At 33.6% G+C, this 18,398-nt stretch overlaps 2 protein-coding genes and 2 pseudogenes across 3 annotated transcripts; 3 read left to right on the top strand and 1 right to left on the bottom strand.

Moving 5' to 3' along the window:
* Positions 1 to 420: 420 nt before the first annotated feature.
* Positions 421 to 4,606, bottom strand: LOC111297908 (calmodulin-binding protein 60 B-like). The gene is made up of 8 exons (XM_022892507.2): positions 4,129 to 4,606; positions 3,939 to 4,020; positions 3,396 to 3,448; positions 2,558 to 3,051; positions 2,313 to 2,473; positions 1,988 to 2,194; positions 1,681 to 1,852; positions 421 to 1,251 (listed from the first exon to the last, which is right to left on the bottom strand). Exons 1-8 carry the CDS (start codon positions 4,224 to 4,226, stop codon positions 761 to 763), a joined length of 1,758 nt encoding a protein of 585 aa, XP_022748242.2. The 5' UTR covers positions 4,227 to 4,606; the 3' UTR covers positions 421 to 760.
* Positions 4,607 to 8,655: 4,049 nt separating this feature from the next.
* On the top strand, positions 8,656 to 10,214 carry LOC149515487 (uncharacterized; annotated as a pseudogene). The gene is made up of 5 exons (XR_016326240.1): positions 8,656 to 8,973; positions 9,132 to 9,227; positions 9,367 to 9,473; positions 9,564 to 9,619; positions 9,726 to 10,214. The product of XR_016326240.1 is annotated as an uncharacterized LOC149515487 (transcript).
* LOC149515486 (uncharacterized) lies at positions 10,187 to 11,945 on the top strand (annotated as a pseudogene).
* Positions 11,946 to 13,537: 1,592 nt separating this feature from the next.
* Positions 13,538 to 15,157, top strand: LOC111297208 (uncharacterized). Its single transcript, XM_022891858.2, has one exon. The coding sequence runs from the start codon at positions 13,592 to 13,594 to the stop codon at positions 14,888 to 14,890; it is 1,299 nt and encodes a 432-aa protein (XP_022747593.2). The 5' UTR covers positions 13,538 to 13,591; the 3' UTR covers positions 14,891 to 15,157.
* The last annotated feature ends 3,241 nt before the right edge of the window (positions 15,158 to 18,398 follow it).

Raw genomic sequence — 18,398 nt, 5'->3', positions numbered from 1 at the left:
TCCGGTCCCTAGTTATAATCAATAGTTGCCGTATTTCTCACAATTATTTAATCTTATTCTTCCATATTATACTCTTGAATGCATGACATGCAATTCTAGGAAGGATTGAGAATTCAAGAGTCACAATTGTTTCACTATCCTTCTTCTTTGTCCACAGAAATCTCCAGCTGAAGGCCTACGTTACAGCTGCCCCTCATGGCTATAGCATTTGATAGAATCATTGCAAGGAGCCTATATGTTACCTTAGATGGGGGTTACTTTCTTGGAAAATTTTTGATGTTTCAAACCTACTGCTAATCAGAATCCATGTTATTCCAACAGAAACTGGCATGGACGTTGCAGCATGAGTCAGAAAATTGATGAGAATGTGAGTAACAGAGTAAGACAATTCCATGGTTACCATAGTATTAAACAAACAGATTAATCTGAAATCCAATATTTTGATTATTACATCAATGACTTTAACTTACAAACACTATTTACAGAGACCCTTTTTGTTGCACTTGTTACAGCTTAGAAGGATGAAAGCTTCAGCTAATTAATGAACCTGGGTGAATACTTGCCTCCTAATCTAACATCCTTACACATTACATAAGATCTAGGAGATTATTGCCTCCTGATTGCATGAAACTAGAGTGGATGCTATTTAGCAATCAACCTACATAATATTGACAGATGAAAACAGAAAAACTTCAAAACTAACATAACATGAAGCTTGCCTCCCAAATTCAGAGATGCTTAATTGTTGTAATCTAGTCATTTAAATACATATGCCTTCTGGCAGCCAAAGCCGCCTTCTAGCAGCTCCGCGCCTGATTGACCTCCACTGGATAACGGCTCGAAGCTTCAGCCACCCAGCTTTGGGCCACACATCTCTCGCCTCTCCCACGCTTCGGCTATGTACATCAAACTTTGAGGAGGAAGCAAGGATGCCTACAGATGATTCACAGTCTGGAGTCAAACTAAATCCACTGCCTTGTCCCCATTCTGGAGTAGCTAGAGTCCAATGTGGCATTTGAGCCTGAGAATTATCCTCCATAACAAAATGACCATCTGGAAAAAGTGACAAACTGTTCTCTCCATTGTAAGGGAAGATTCCTCCCATTCTGAAACTGTTTCTTAGCATTGGATTAAATTCTTTAATTACATGTCCATCCTGGGGTAGAGAAACCTGTAATTGATTGGTATCTTCCACTTCATAGGCATAAGATGTTGAAGATTGGTTGAAACCCAGCGGTTTGTCTGGTTGATCTGCATACATTCAATGAATCAATGAAATCAGAAATGTAGTAGTAAAAAATTCCGGCTGAGAGCACGAAGAGTTTATGATGTAGCCAGCAACTTGTACTTTGAAATAACAACTATGTCTATATGTTACATCCAGAGTCTATCTTGAGGTCCATTTGGCAAATTTAACCATTAATTTTCTCTCTTAAGTGGATGAAGAGGAAAGCAGTTAAATTGTCTGCTAAGATATGATTCATCATCTTTCAGGCAGTTTCTGAAGTCTAGAATAAATTTGGAAAGGGATTTCTTAAAGTAACGATCCCATAGGCATATACAGATGGATGCATAGTTGATTTTGTACTTCAATTAATAAAGAATGAATCTAAACTGATGAATAGATCTCTGTAAATTTCATCATGTGCGGATAATTCAATTTGCTAGAAATTATAGTACCTTGGTTTGAAACTGAGAAATCAGGTTGCTGCAGAAGCAAATTTGGGATGCTTAGTGGCTCAGGCAGCAGATTTGTCAAGGGCATTGAGGGGCCCATAATTGATTGCCGATCAGTCAAGACCACGTCTCCAACATTCTTGTATGCTTGTCGTTTTGCATCTTCCACCAGAAGCTGAAAATTTGTCGGAGAAATCATTCAATCTTAAGTCAAATGCAACATATCTGTGGTGAAGTACAGTAAATGGTTATGATTTACTGTCTCTAATTTGGTGTATCTATATGAGTTTCATGGATATCACACACTAACCTTCTGGGAAAAGTTCAATTTTTCCACAGGCAGGTAATTTTGGCCATCAAATGTTGCTGCTACAACCTGGTAAATGGAATTTAATAGGAGTCTAACCCTTTGTGCAGCTCCATAGTAGGCATACCACTCATCATCATCTAGAACACAAGACAGAGCATGTTCTATGATTGTATCCCATACCTTATTTGAGATCCCACCACCAAGTATCTGCAGTAGTGTCACAATTCAGATAGGTTCATCAGAAGAAAAGAAAACAGAGAAAAACACACACTAAGACAATAAAATGCTCAAAAGTTCTGATTGACATGAACAATTATTCTCTTACATTGCGCAGTGCAGATGGACTAGTAACATGCAACCGCAGGAAGTCCTTTACGGTAAGAATATTTTTAGAAGCCAACCGTGTATGGAAGGCACCATCTTTTGCTATCCTTGCCAGACGCCATACTTCATCACGGAGGAATGGAGGGTAATGTTTCTTGTACACTGCATGAATGAACTCAAGATTATTCGTAAAATTCAATTACAAAGAGAATACAGAACTGAAGTTGAAAAAGCATTTGAACTTACACTCTCCTCGATGATCCTTCACCACGAATGCTTCACTTCTAGCCTCCCTGATTGTCACTTCACCAGAAATTCTTTGTACAATTCTAGCTCCTAATCTAAACTTTCGACTTCTTATCCAGCTAGAATTGTCAGTGAAAATCACATTATCAACAGTACCCACACCATCTACCAACGTAACATTGAGATCCCCGGTCACCAATGGCCGTTTACCTTCTCTTTCACGAATAACACTGACATTGAATTCATTTTCTGTCCAATCTTCTCGCTCATCTGCTCCAAAATCACCATCAAGGACTACAATCTCAATTTTAATAGAAGACAGTGAACCAGATGACGCCATTGGCTGGCTAGTTGTGTCAACTAGGATAATCCTAACGGGATTGCCATCCTCAGCTTCAACCTTGCTGCCTGTAAATATGGTAGAGGGCAGTTTATTGACAAAATGCAACTGCAAGCTTCTTCCCCTAGATGCCTCAATCTGATTAAGCGAGGACCTAAAAAACAGAAACAAAAAACCAATGTTAGACTGTTAATTGGGAAAAGCTTGGAAGGAGACAATAACATGAATGATAAAATACGTGGAGCTTTAGAACCAATATATCAAGGCAAATAGTCCAAACAATTCTAGCGTACAGAAAAATGCAAGCAAAGAAGGCTGAAGTTAATTCTGAGAATCTTGGAGCTGCTGATGAAACTTAAACTGTTCATCCTGTCAGATTGATAGAGATCTAATACAACAGGGCTGAATGGACCCCCAATACCAAGTTATTAGAGAGATGAAATCCATGTGATTTTCAGTTTTGTGCTGAGAAACAAGAAAATAGTTACAATAGCTTACCTTGAAGAGGGATGAAAGGAGGATAGCGTTGCTCTTTCCACTTCCTCCCGAACCTAATCACCAATGATTTGTAGAAGAATTAGAATACAAAGATATATAACTAAAAATATCTCCGCATTAAGAATTTCAGGCAATTCACTGTAATCCTTATTGAAATCAGTCACTAGAATCATTAGTTGAAGCCATCTTTTATAAAAGTACTTTCTTTGTACCAGTTGATTAACAAATCATACATGCTAAAGCATTTCACCAAATTGAGAATTCATAGCTTTATGAAAGGAAAGAGAAAACAGAACAAAAAAAAGCAGAAAGAGATACAGGACAGTTTTGGTCACTTTCCAAAAGCACAAGTCAACAACTACTGTTCAACTGTTTGAATAGGCTAAAAGCCTAAAACTTTGGAATGTGAAATTTACATACAGTGTTTCTGAAGATGAAAAGTCCTACAATTTACTCAGAAGATTAGTTACTAATGCAAACCCAAATGATTTCTTAAAAGAACTTGAATCAAGATATATACTAGCTAGCTCCTAAACTACTTACCCATGATCGAAGCATTGGTTCCAGGTTGAGCACAATTCTGTTCAGGGAAAGCGCTCCCAATCCCATAATGTTTCTAACGGCACTGCAAAAGAATAAAGAAACGAAAGCCAATTCAGAAACATGCAAAATCAGCCTAGAACAGAAGAGAACCAAACTCATTGCGTCTCCACAAAAAAAAATCAAAACTTACTTCTTCAGGGTAGCTCTTCTTTTTGACTCAGGAACCGTAACTCCCAATCTCTGATCATCATCACCACCATCAGGAGCAGGCCTCTTACTAGGCAGCATCGTGAAAAGGAAACAAAGAAACTTGCACAATGACTTCTTTCAAAGACCAAAAGAATGCAAAAGCACAAACAATTTAAGCATCAAATTCTTAACCCCTGCAACCAAAACCTTCTACAGCTGTCTCTTATAAATAATACTCAGAAAAGAGAATTGCTTTCATTGACTTTAAAAGAGGAGTCTCAGTCACAGAAGATACCTGGAAACTCACAAAATCACTGTTAAAAAACACGCATGTCACTTTAGTCAAGAAAATATTGTATTAAATGAAAAGCACTTTCAAGCAGCAAGAAAAGACTAACTAAAAAAAACATTAAATTATGCTAATTCTGTGAGGATGCTTTCGAAAGTATCAAAAACTTTGCATACACCGACAAAAGATTGACTCAATTGATTAGCTCAATTCATAATAATTGTATTTTTTGCTGAAAGAAATTTTAAATTAAAATTTAATTTATAAATTATTATTAAAATATTATATATATAATTTATTATTATTATTTTTTAAATTATCAAATATGACATGTATTCCCACGAAACCACCTTTCTACCCGAATTTAACTTAAAAAAACAACTTTGTACGCATCACTAGTCTTTAATAAACAGACAACTAAACTAGAAAAAAATATTGCTACTAAAATCTTTGGGTTTCATGTTTTGAAGGGTACAATAACGAACTGGAACAAAGAAAGAAACGTGTGATGATCATTGAAAAGTACATAAAAAGAAAGTACAATAAAAACAACTAATCCAACAAAACAGAAAATTTTTGGTTACATGTGTTCTTTTAGTTCTTGGGACAAAGAAAATTGTGACAAAAACGAGGTGGATGAAACGCGTGCATCGGGAACAGCGTATTAATCAAGAAAACTGCTCGAAATTTACGAAAGACATCATTTTTTTCTACAAATACCGAGTTGGATTTGGGCTTGAGAGTTGAGATATTATTGGGATTCAAAAAAAGTCACTCTCTTCTCTTAACTAATGGATCCAAACCATGTGAATAATGGTTTGATTTGAGTGGTAAAAACATCGATTCTTTTAAGTAAGATATTATATTTTAAGTAAAGTTTTGATTTTAAATTTTATAAATAAAAAAATTTTTAAAAATATATTATTTTTATAAAATTTAATTCGATTTGATTTTAAATTAATCATATTTAAAATAATTATAAAATATTAAAAAATTAAAAAAATCTTTTTGACAAAGATTCTGTAGGTTTTTTTTTTAAGGAATATTGTCAGATCATTCTCTTAGTTATACTCTCAAGACAGACGACCTTGACGAGAAATCAAAATAATATTATAGTGATAGAATTTGCTGAACTGAAAACTTTCAAGCTTTTAATTTGTTTTCATGCTGGGATCATTTCTAAAAGCTGGTTATTCCCAATAAAAGGAACAACTAGAAATTTTTTTATGCGAAATGCTGATTCATGATAAATTGTTAATACTAATTTTATAATCTTTTGAATCTTTCAAACCTACTTGAATTTTATATTACAAGATAAAACTAAAGACAATAGAGAATTATTAATTGCAAAAGAAGATACAAAAATGGTTAAAGTTGAATTGACTACTGCATGAGACAAGGACTAACCATCCAAAAAACTTATTAAATCAATCGATCCATGGCTTTCACTCAAAATTCCCATCAACCCTTTTCGTGATTTTTTAAGCAGAAGAATATTGTCAATGATAATACAGCAGACAATTGGTAATTCCAGTGTTTCGGCAAATAAACCCAAAATAAGATGATAAATTCTCAGCCTCAACTTTATTTGGTAGGCTAAATTCTATAATTAAATACTCCCACTTGCTTCACCATGTCACTTTCACTGTCGGCCAACATGTAAATGCTTGTGGGGGCTTCTCTCTTCTTTTTTCTTCTTCTTTTTTTTTTATCCTAAAATAAGAAAATTGGTGGTTGGGGGCTGGTGCTGTTCACTTTTGAATTAGACTCTTGATCATTTTCAAGAACACTTTATTTTCATTGTTACACTTAAACAGATGCAAACTCTATATATACATAGTTCTATGAAAATTTGTTTAATGAAGATTTATTTGTTTTGCTTCCAGTTTAGACTGTCTTACATGCATGTAAATCTTATTATCAATTTAATTAGTTAAACAATTCAATTTTTTGAGTTAGATGTTCAACCAGTTGCCTTTCTTTCCTTAATTATATGGTGTTGTTTGCACCAAATTTCTTGGCAAGTTCATGGCATTTACAGTCTCATTTCCATGGAGGAAACTTCAGAGAAAATTCATGGTCATGAAAAGTCCTGGAATTTATGTTCCCAATTTAATAATTTTTCTTTTTTTTTTTCTTCTAAAATGTCTGGGACAGTTACATGTGAACATACGGAAAATTTTCAAGTGATATGAATTCAAATTCAAACTACTTTATGCAGTCTATTCATCTCTTGGGAAGCATATTCTCTCAATATTCTCAAAATTTTGTTTTATTCCCTGTCCAAAACTTTGGTTCTAGATACTCTGGTCACTTTAAAATTCTGTGTTATAATTTTATTTTTTTATGCAATAAAAATGAAAATCAGAAACTACTAATAATATAATTTCCCTCTACAATTAAGGTGTTGAAACATAAAAAGAAACATTACAAGTGCATTTAGATGTGGTTTTGTAATTTTTTTTCTTTACATTTTTGGTTTTATGATGGATGAATGTGTGCTTAGTTTGCTTTAGTAGCCATGGACAATGTTACGATACTTGTTCTTGATCCATATACGGACTTTGTTTAAAGAATCAGTGAGCTTCCCTTCAAGGGCATACATCTTATACTGGGTAAGTCTCCGATTTCTTTTCATCTTTAGTTCATTCCACCATTAGTTAATCGACATAGATGACTTTTTCCTCTTCTTAGTAGCCTGTTTTTGGTCATCAAAGGATAGCTGAGATGGTCCAAAATAAGCTTTGTTCACGTATTTTAACATATTATGATCGATGATCTCAAGGTTCCGGCCATCTCTGCAGACTATCCGGTAGGATGGCCGGAAGAGAGAGAGAGTGCAAGTCCTTTGATCACCGGAAAAGAGTGGTGAACAAATGAAGGTTGGTTGTTTGAACAATAGTTTGAATGCATTCACACATTAGCTAACATCATAACAACCATATGTTTGGGCTTCAATTTAAGTTAATTAATGCTCAAAAAATGAATTTTTTATATATAATAATAGTAAAAAAATCTAATATAAGATCTAAGATCTATATAATATAGCCAGCCATACGAGTCGAAAACACTTCTTTGAGGAATAATTTGGGAAATAGCACATGCAACAACCATGCAACATGTAATAATTAAACTTAATTATTTTTGCTTCAGTTAAGAGAGAGATCATGATATAATTGACAATGACAATGACATGTCAAACACCATTGTGCCTAACAGAGTAACCTCTTTGCTTGAAGTTGTAAAGACTTCGCTATAATCCAATCCAAAATTCTTTATGAGATGTTTTGTGTTTATCAGTTGACTAGTTACCGAAACCAAGGGTGGATTTTATTGGTGACTTGGTTTTTGGTTGTGGGAAGAAATCAGACAAAACAATTCCTCTAATGAAAATGGCACTGCCATTCGACTTTTTTAAAACTTCGATATATGTTGCAGAGAGCCAATGGTTAAAACAAAGGTAAGAGTAAGAACAAGATGAAGAAAATTTTTATTAAATTTTTGCTTTTAGAATTGTAATAATTTATAAATTAGTAACCAATCACAGTTGAGTAAGGTATGCTCCATTATCTTTTCACAATATCTGGGATTTAGTTTACAATCTTTAATTATAACAATGATAAAACTAAGTAGTACTAGAATTAATTAAGTTTGTCGACACTTTTATAAAAATACTTGAATCTCTTATGGAGTCGTTAAAAAATTAAAAATAAAGATTCTTCAACCATATGGCAACACCTATTCCATTCATTTAATTTCTTCAGCTTTGAAAATTTAAGCCATTAATAACCCAATTCACCCTCTCAAGAAACATATTCAAATAACTTGCAAAAGCGAGATTTAAAATTGAATTGAAATCAATTTTAAAGTGGAAGTTGTGTAGCAAGTGGCATGGCATTGGTAACAAAGTTTAAGAAAATTACAAGACCAGGACAGAAATGGAAATTTATTTATTTTATTTAATTCATTTGTTTCACCTTGGGTCCTTGAGTTTTTAATGGCAGAGTTGGGTTGTGTGTTATGTCACTTCTTCTCCAAGATTTAATGCTCAAAATCTGACCAGATATATCTTGGTCTTTTAAACTCTCCAGGCCCCCCCACCCCCCCCCCCTTTTTTTTTTTTTTTAACTTTACCTTCTCTTTCTTATCTGTTATCCAAGTCCAACCAAATCTCTCTCACTCTCACTCTCACTCTCAGCATCTCTTTCTTATCTGTTATCCAAGTCCAACCAAATCTCTCTCACTCTCACTCTCACTCTCAGCATCTCTTTCTTATCTGTTATCCAAGTCCAACCAAATCTCTCTCACTCTCACTCTCAGCATCTCTGCTACTGTCACTAAAATATTTTCCTGTGATGAATTTTTGTGTCCTTTTTTAATTTCCGTTTTTCTATTATGATATGTGCATTAGTATTAATCTGGTTCCACTAAAAGGAAATGAAAACCTTCCTTCTTGGAAGAAAGAAAAATGGTGCTTGGAGTTTATGTAGCCCATTGTGACAAGGAAGGATCTTGGAACCAGGATCATGGGGTTCTGCAACTTTCAAAGAATTCAAGGTGACTTTTTTTTTCCTTCATACAATGAAGTTCTTTTTTTTGCTCATTTACATCTTTGTTTCCCTTTTGGAGGATTATTTGCGTCTCCATTAATGGGTGTTTTTCTTAGTTATAGGAATATGGAGATCTGATTCACATGTTCATGTATTTTATGTCAGAAAACGTTCTATTTCTCTCTCCTCATTTTCTTGCTTGACGTTGATGCATCGTCTCTCTTTGTCTGTTGGCTTAATGAGCAATGTAAGCGAAATCAGGTTTGGTTTTTGAAATTAAAGTTTCTTCATTTTTGTTAGCCATTGATTATGTCCACCGGTTATAAATTTTTGTTTGATAATTCAACTTTTTTTTTTTTTTTTGGGTTTAAATCTTTAAGTAATGTTGATTTACGGGCAGGATAATGGATGTCGGAGGGGAACATTCAAAGGGAGGATTTTTTCAACTGTTTGATAGGAATGGTAAATCTCGGAAGAAATTGTTCTGAAACCATTCCGAATTATCAGGTACATTCCTGTTCTAAATCTGCATGGATATGCATGTATTATTTTTGTATGATTGTAATCATGCACAATTTGTTTGCATTTTGACTGTAGAAGAATCAAGGAGAGGAAGACCTGTGGAAAATCTAGTGAAGTCACTGCCTCACACGGTGGGAAATTTCCTCCCATTCCCCCTTTAATCTTCTATTGCTCTACTGTTATTCTGGTAAAATGTTAGTTTCTGACTATATTGTATTCTTTTTTCTGCATTACCAGATGAAGGGGAATGAGTACAATGCCACTTCAAGTAATAGACGAAGCGTTGATTTTAATTCTGCTTCCTCAACGATTAGTGATAAAGGATATGGATTTAGAGCACCTGGTGTTTTTGCTAGGCTTATGGGTCTGGACTCATTGCCGACACTGAGTGACTCTGAGTCCTCTTCTAACCCATATTCGGGGTCTTGCCGACACTGGTAAAATGTTAAGAGTATCCCATTATGAAAGAAGTGCTCGGAATTTGTGGAATGAATATCATCAGCCAACGGGCTATCGCAATATCTCGAACAAGCTTGATATGTTGTCTTCAAATCCCGTTGAACCAAGGTTTCCAAAGTATAGAATCTAGTGCTTGAATTTCAGATGGTGCTTTCCCTCAACCAAAAAAACATAATAAATGTACTGAATAATCAATAAACATAGAAACTTTAGTTTTATGAGTTAAAGGCAGAGCCAAGATGGATATGAATAGTGATCACAAAGAGAATTTGGTAGCTGATGCAAAACTTTCCCCTTTTTTACTATGATTTGAGTTTCTACCAACTTGGAGTCTTGTTGATTTGTTGAATTGTGGAATTGTGGAAATCTGATCTAGTGCCCCGATAACTTGCGATCAATTGTACTGCCTTTTGCCGTTATCATATGGCCTGGCACCTACATCCTTGGATCGTATTGGAAAGTATAGATATTCATCTGTTGGTACTCTTTAACATTTCATCATATATACAAACAAGCTGCTCACAAGCTTGAGTGATTTAGAAGGTTGATAAGATATATCTAAATTGATTTTTTTTCCTTTAGTTGTCTATTGCATTTCTAATTTAAATAGAGAAATTGTATTCTTGTTTTTTCAATATTGCATAATGATGACATGTAACTTTAAATTTATTTAATGATCCCAGCTTTCGGAAGAAATTGAAATGCAAAATGCTAGAAGCAGCAGCAGCAGCAGCGAGACTGGCTTAGAATTAGACCTTCAACATCCTAGCCCAAATTAAAATCTTGAAGCTGTTCTCACGAGTGGAAGCTGCTTAGATAGTAGAAATGGTAAGCTGTACACTTCTTATTCTTATTTTCTTCCTCGGAATTCCACATTCCTGCCACTTGAAACCATTTTCTTATGTATTATATTAGAGTTAGAAATGATATTGAGTTACTAGGAATGTAATTGTCAATTAATCTGGAGAATAATTAACTATTTGTCTGATAGCCAAAGCAATTGTTATTTGTGGAAAAGAGCATAATTTCAGAACCATTTATATCAGTTTATGAATTTTGCATGATACCGAAATTTTGTAACGATCTTCCTAATGGATAAAGTCATTAACCATGTTACTTCAGTGACTAATGTACAAGCTAAAATTATGAGATAAGGATTTCTGTTATCGTTCCTTTGACCAACATATACACTCTACACTTGCAGGCATTAAGCAATTCGTGTTGACTCAACATCAAGAAGTGTTAAAGTCGGACCTCTAGAAGTGAGTCCATGACAAAATTTGGTATGGAGTTATCTGACTCGGCATCTTCTAAACCTGTGGGAGAAATGGACAAAAAGCTTCTAACTAGGACATCAAGTTCCAGAGGTTTTAAAGACTCAATCAATTAGGGACTCGATTATGTGAAAATGGTACTAAAAGACTCTGAGCTAATGTTCATAGAATATGCATTGGGCCGGACTGAAAAGGTTATGACCCTGAACTCTTTCTATCAGCTTGAGCATCAGAATGGAACAGAGAGAAATGGAGAAGATCAAAACAAGCTTGAACAAAAGCATTTGCTTGATACTGTGAATGAATGCCTGGAGTTGAGGTGTGGGCAACTTTTGGTTGGAAGCTACAAAGGGTGGGTTAAGCGGGGAAAATTAATCCAACAAAAGGGGTGGTTAGCAGAAGAGGTGTTCAAAGAGGTTTTGGGTTGGAAAAGCATGGGGGATATAACGGTGGATGAACTTGTAGACAAGGACATGAGCACAAAGTATGGGAAATGGCTTGATTTTGACCTGGAAGCAATTGAAGAGGGTGTAGAGATTGAGAAAAGTATATCAACTTCTTTAATTGATGAATTAGTTTGTAATTTATTGCTTTAAGGCTCTTTAATGATAACCCTTTCTTTGGGGTTCCATTTTAAAATCTGTCTGTAGGTAAATTTTTCACCTGATGAATCTTCATATCCTCTTTGTTCAAATTGAAAATATATACTTGCTATATGATTCAAAATTGTAAACTCTGCATCCTTGATCAAGAGCTACCTTTTAAAGCATTTTTTTGATTCATGGGTTGGATTGGAAGGTGGGAATGTGGAGCAGTGCATCCTTCATCAAAGAAGTTTTTGTATTATTTACCCAAAAGCAAGAACATGTGACACCAGATGGGGCTGAATGGGAAGAATTGTGGGGTGACAACAAAGGAAAGTTTTATAGACTTTAATTTTAACAATGTACTAATTTAGGGGTTTTTTGCTTATATTTTTGTACTTTAAAATTTGTTTTTTGTCAATTGGCTCCTTTCCCATTTCCCCCCACATGGATCCCTAGTCTTCTCTCAATGCTTACCCCTTTTAATTCTTTTCATGTAGCACAAAGTTTTTTATGCTACAAGTGGTGACATTCAAAGTATAAGTTTAAGTGGTTAGTACAATTGTTTATAAAAGAAAATATTTAATATATTTAGAGTTTAAATTTTAAATTTTTATATTTTTTGTCTTCAAACTACAATTTTTTAATATAAAAAATTTAATAAGCCTGATACCAAAACTTCTTGGTAGATATGTTATTAAATAACTTTTATATTAATGGTGTATGACCCAAGATTGATAGGATGTTGCATCGAGAAGAGTGTAAAATGGAAATGACCCAATTATCTAATTCCTCTCCTTCCTCTTTTTTTTTTTTTTTTTTCTTAATTTCCTTAAAGAAAATGAAAAATATTTCAATAATCAACAATATTTTTTAATATTACTGATATTTAGTTATTTACACTTCTAAATCTTACTCTCCTCCCATCTAGCTAGCCGTTTACTGTTTACATATAAAATTTTCATGTTGTCGTGGGACGTGAAAATCGCATAAGAGTTAAAACATTGAAAATGAAAGAAGTGTCATCCTTTTTTAGTAAAGAAAGTGACAATGATAAGAATTTCTTTGGCAACCTTATCAATCAAATTAGTAAGTGAGATTAGGGGTGTTCATAATTTGATTTTAATTGAATTAATTGATTGTATCGATTTAATTTAATTAATCGATTGATCATCAAATTAATTTTAATCTATTAACGAAAATAATTTTTAAAAAAATTTAATTTTTAATTAAATCAATTTGAAAAATGAATTAATCAAAATTTTAATTGAAATATAATATAATCTAAATATAATATAAAAAATATAAAATAAATTATTTAATTTTATAATTTATTAAAGTTTTTAACGTAATATTTTGATATTTGAATATTTTATTGAATAATTTTATTTAATTTGTTTAAAATATGAGAAATAAAGAATTTAAAATATAATTTAATTATATTTATTATTTGATTAATAAAAAAATTAACCAAACCAACATAATTTAATTATGTCGGTTAATTTTTTAAATTTATAAATTCGATTCGATTAATGAAAATAAAATAATGTAATTCAATTAATTTAATTTTAAATAATTCGATTAAAAATTAATCGAATCATTGAATAAACACTTTAAATAGGACTTAAACTTGTTCATAAGTTAATTAATCATTAAAAAAGGCTAACTATCACTTCTATAACTTAGGAAATAAATAAATTATTTTAGGTAAAAAAAAAACGGAAAGCCCAAATTGACATTTTTAGTATTTAACAGTTACAAAGCACCACCACATAAAACCACATTGATGAACAAATCTTATCTGGAACACATTCACTTTCTCATTTTCTATCTTATTATTTACATGCACAACAACACACTTTCGCAATCTTCCTCACTTCTCTCACCAATTACTACTCCACTTAGTCACACAAAAAAAATGAAGTTCCAAACTTCAAACAACAATGAATCGAATCAAATCTCAAACTTAGAAACAGAACTTGAAATTACCCGAAATGGCAAAACCCAAGATCCCCATCAGCCCCTAGTTTTCTCTGAAGACTATGACAGCACCTGCTCCACACCTTATGTTAGTGCTCCTTCAAGCCCTGGCCGGGCACCTGGACCTGGACCAGGGTCCATCAATGGTGGGTTTTTTTATAGTGCACCGGCTAGCCCTATGCATTTTGCCATGACCTCCGTAACTTCAATGGTATCATCAACCCAACCATCTTCTCCTGATAACTCAGTGCCTCTGGGTTTTGAGTTTGAGTTCTCTGCAAGATTTGGGTCTTCATGGTCAGGTCAAACAGGTTCCATGAGCTCAGCAGATGAACTTTTCTTAAATGGACGGATCAGACCTATGAAGCTATCCACCCATTTGGAAAGGCCTCAGGTTTTGGCTCCTTTGGTGGATCATGAAAATGAAGATGAAGAAAATGAAGAAGATGATAACAAACTAAGAGGCAAAGATCTGAGGCTGAGGGACAAGTCTTTACGTAGGAAAACAAGATCCATGTCCCCTTTAAGAAGTGCTAGTTTCGCCCTCAATATTGATGACCAAAGCATGTGCTTAGATAAAGAATTAGGCAAGAAAGCTGATAGCAAGAATGATGAGGAAATGTATAATGAAACAAGTGCTTCAATGTCAGCTTCTTCTTCCAGGTCTTCTTCAGCTGGAAGAAGCTCAAAGAGATGGGTTTTCCTGAAAGATTTTCTAAGGAGCAAAAGTGAAGGAAGAAGCAACAATAAGTTCTGGTCAACTATTTCATTCTCTCCAACAAAAGAAAAGAAACCTGGAAGCACAACCAGTGGTGTGGTTCAGGAGTCTAAAGAGAAGCTAAGCAAGAATGTGTCAAGTGGGGGCTCAGAGAATATCCATAAAAGCAATAAGAATAAGCCTGTGAACGGGATAGGGAAGAGGAGGGTTCCACCATCACCACATGAGTTGCATTACACAGCAAATAAAGCACAAGCTCAAGAAATGAGGAAGAAGACCTTTTTGCCTTACAGACAAAGCTTGCTTGGGTGCTTGGGATTTAGTTCAAAAGGTTATGGTACCATGAATGGCTTAGCTAGAGCTTTGAATCCTGTTTCCTCCAGGTAAATCCAGTAAATTAAGGGTGTGAAAGAAATTTTATAGAATTTTTTTTACTTTAAGAATTTTTATGAATCATAAATGTATTTTACAGTTAGATCTTCTCTTTTGTTTCAAAACAGAAGCTGTTCCTTTTAGAAATTATGAGGGTTAAATAATTTAGATTCGGTTTCTTGTATAACGTATAAAACAATATGCAATATATATATTTTCATATATTTTTGCAGTGATGGTGTAACACAATCTAATATCTATTTTCCTTGTATTTTCTTACATAAAGTTTTATTTATGAGAACATTCATCCACTCCTTGTGGTTTCTTACTTAAACCTTGGGCCTTCTTTTAAGAAAATTTACAACTTCTGTTATTTGTTTATTAATCTGAATTGATTGTAAAATACAAACTTATCAAAACAATGGGTATATTCAAAAATCAATAATTAGAACAGTTCTTGCCATTATTGATGCATTTGTAAAATTTTAAAGGGAGTTTATAAAGGTTATGAGGTTTTCAGGTTCTTATTGCATTCCATATTTACATCTTTCTTCTTTGGGGAGCGTAGGCAATGATCCATCTTTCATCATTATGGAACACTGTTCCTGTTAAATCATTGAAGCAATCATATCAGACCCGTTACAAATTTGGTGGCAGATGCCCAAGGGGTTAAACCACACTAATTAGCACAAGCACATGAGGATGCTCCCCAAATGACCTGACCCACAATCGAAAAGAAAACTGGAATTTTTTGTTTGTTTCTTCTTGGTTCCATGTAAATGTGATGCACATGCACATGATATATATTATATATATTGCATGAAGATATGGGTTTTGTTGGTATTTTGGAAAGATATGAATTGACAGCAACATTGCTTCTATGCTTGGTTGTTTTGCCTCAAGAAAACTTTTTTTTTTTCCAATTAATTTGTTTCGTTCTTATTATCATTTGCACCATTGAAGTATAGCAGTCATATCTATATGAAGAAATTGCTTGAGATGGAAGTTATGGTTTTCATGTTTTCTAATTAACATGATACCCTTCGTCTAATTCTATTATTTTGAACTGTTTTATCAATAATGAGATTGAATATATCATCTTCATACAAGTTAAAATTTATAGTCATGAAGAATAGCTTAAAATTATGGTTAGAAAAATTGCGAGCATTTATTCAATGGGGCCTGGTGTCTAGTAGACATTGATATAGAAGGTGATCATGATTGAGCTGATTTTGATAGTGTTTCCATTTCCAAACAATTGGATTAATCTGTTTTTGGCTGCTTCTATCTGGGTTTTCCTTCTTTTTTTGTGATGATCATGTCACTCCATTTCTTTTTAGATTTAGGGAATTGAAAACTCCAAAAAAACACACGAACAGGCTTGCTCTGCCTTTCTCAATATCCAACAATATGTCGCTCATGATTATTCATATAAATGGTTTGTAGATAAGCTTGGTTGTTAACCGGTAATTTGAGACCACAACCCAAGATATTGTTGAAACAGAAAAGAAATCAAAATTATTATTCAAGGGAAATATCAGATGAGAAGAGCCAAGAGTTATCAGATGAGAGGACATATCAGGTCCCAGCTCCAGCAATCTGTGGGGGCATTTGAAATTAAGCCTGGAAGCAAATAGTGGCAAAATGGGACCCCAGGCAAAAGGTCCCAGCCTTTGCCCTGAGGACTTTTTCACCCACAGAACTCATTCCTCTGGAACTTCATTACTCCTTCTGACAACTTTCATTCAAATTCATCAGAATTCCCAGATTCCTCGGTATTCTGTCTCTCGTGTAATGCTCCTTGAATCCTGGCTCTAAGTTTCACAACATACAAATTACCGGTTCCTAATGCAGTGTTTTTCCATCATGGAACACCATTAATCAAATCCAAAATCGCTAGCCTGCGGCCTGACATAACTATTATTTCCTCTATATCAGAAAATTTAGGCGACCAATGTCCTGACAAAAGGACCCAGTTACCTACACATCCGAGTGAAACGGATGAAGCAAAAATAGACAGGATGTTCTTGTTGAGTGTGAATTCATCTGCCTTAACTTGGTTAATTGACTGCATCCAAAAGAACAAAAAAAAAAAAAATGAATACTCAGGTTAAGTCCATCTTGGATTGGAAGTGGTACTGTTTAATTCTGACAATCAATAGAAGAAAACTGTTAATTCATACTCAGCTACATTTTAAAGTAGCAGAGATCAAGCTTCAGTCAACTGGTCATACAGCCATTTTCATGACTTCAGATGATACATCTTAGTTTCATGTCAGATTGGTTGCCCAAATGAATCCGTACAGTTCGGCAGAGCGCGCACACACACCAAAGGCATATGACATTGAACAACAATTATAAATAAAAATAGTTCCAACTTTTAAGTAATTACTGTCAATCAACGAATCCAATAGTTTGCATTCTTTCAAATTATATTGGTATAAATACAACTAGAATTAAACCCCACTAAGCTGGCATTGTTCTTTTATCATATATTTTCATTGTTTTTAATACATTTATTATGATTATTTTAACATAAAAATATTGTATGGTAAAAATTGAATATATGTGCAGCTGCAAAGGAAAGCCCTGAAGCATAGGGATTATGAAGTTGATCTCGAGTCTCGTTTGGGTAAAACTCAGGTTAGTATAATTGCTTTTGCGTGGATTAAACTTAATCTTAATTCGGTTTGTATTAAGCCATATTGTTTAAATATCTACTTTTTGCAGGTTTTTACTCCATTGGCACCTTTAAGTCAGCAGGTAATTTCTTTTCATTTCCTTCGTTATTTGTGTTGGGCTTCAAAGGATAAATAGAATAAGGCAAAAATAATATATTATAATAAATTTATAATAATATATAATAATCGATGATTAAATACGTAAAAAAAAAATCCATTAAGATTTATATAAAAAATCTTCTATTAATAAAAAAAAAATTACAAATCATCATAAAAATTTTTATTTCTCAAATTAAAATTAAAATTAATCAATAATTAAAAAAATAATTAAAAATTTTCATCAAATAAATGACTTAAAAATATATTTTAAATTTATTTTTGAAGAATTTCAAATTCGATTTTTACCGAACGTAAAGCTATGAATAATAAAATTTCAATCATGAAACAACTTCAACTAATTCTTCTTTTTTTTTTTTCTCTTTATCTTTTGTGGCTTCTTTCGCTCTGCCGCCACCTACCTTTCACGCCAAAACAGCCCTCACTTCTTTTAATATTTAGGGCTCAGTTAAAAGATCAAGGCCGATGACCTTTAATTGGTCAAACAACACATGGGACTGGACCCACAGCTCTAACAGTTTGAATTTATGTTACAACTGTGTTTTCGAGGCATCTGACGTTCGTTGTTTCCATTTCTGAAAGCACAACAAAGCTGGTTGATGTTCATTGTTTCATTTAGCTGATAGTGTTCTATGCACAGCTTTTGATCTCTGAAGCATTGTGGTTTCTTAAATCAAAAGGTCAAGACTCTGTCTACTTTTGGAGCAAACTCATGTTGACCTGAT

The sequence above is a fragment of the Durio zibethinus genome, chromosome 12 (genome assembly GCF_047325235.1).
Source record: "Durio zibethinus cultivar Kanyao isolate XHJ-2024 chromosome 12, ASM4732523v1, whole genome shotgun sequence".
Lineage (NCBI taxonomy): Eukaryota > Viridiplantae > Streptophyta > Magnoliopsida > Malvales > Malvaceae > Durio > Durio zibethinus.
This window is presented reverse-complemented; position numbering and strand designations above follow the sequence as displayed.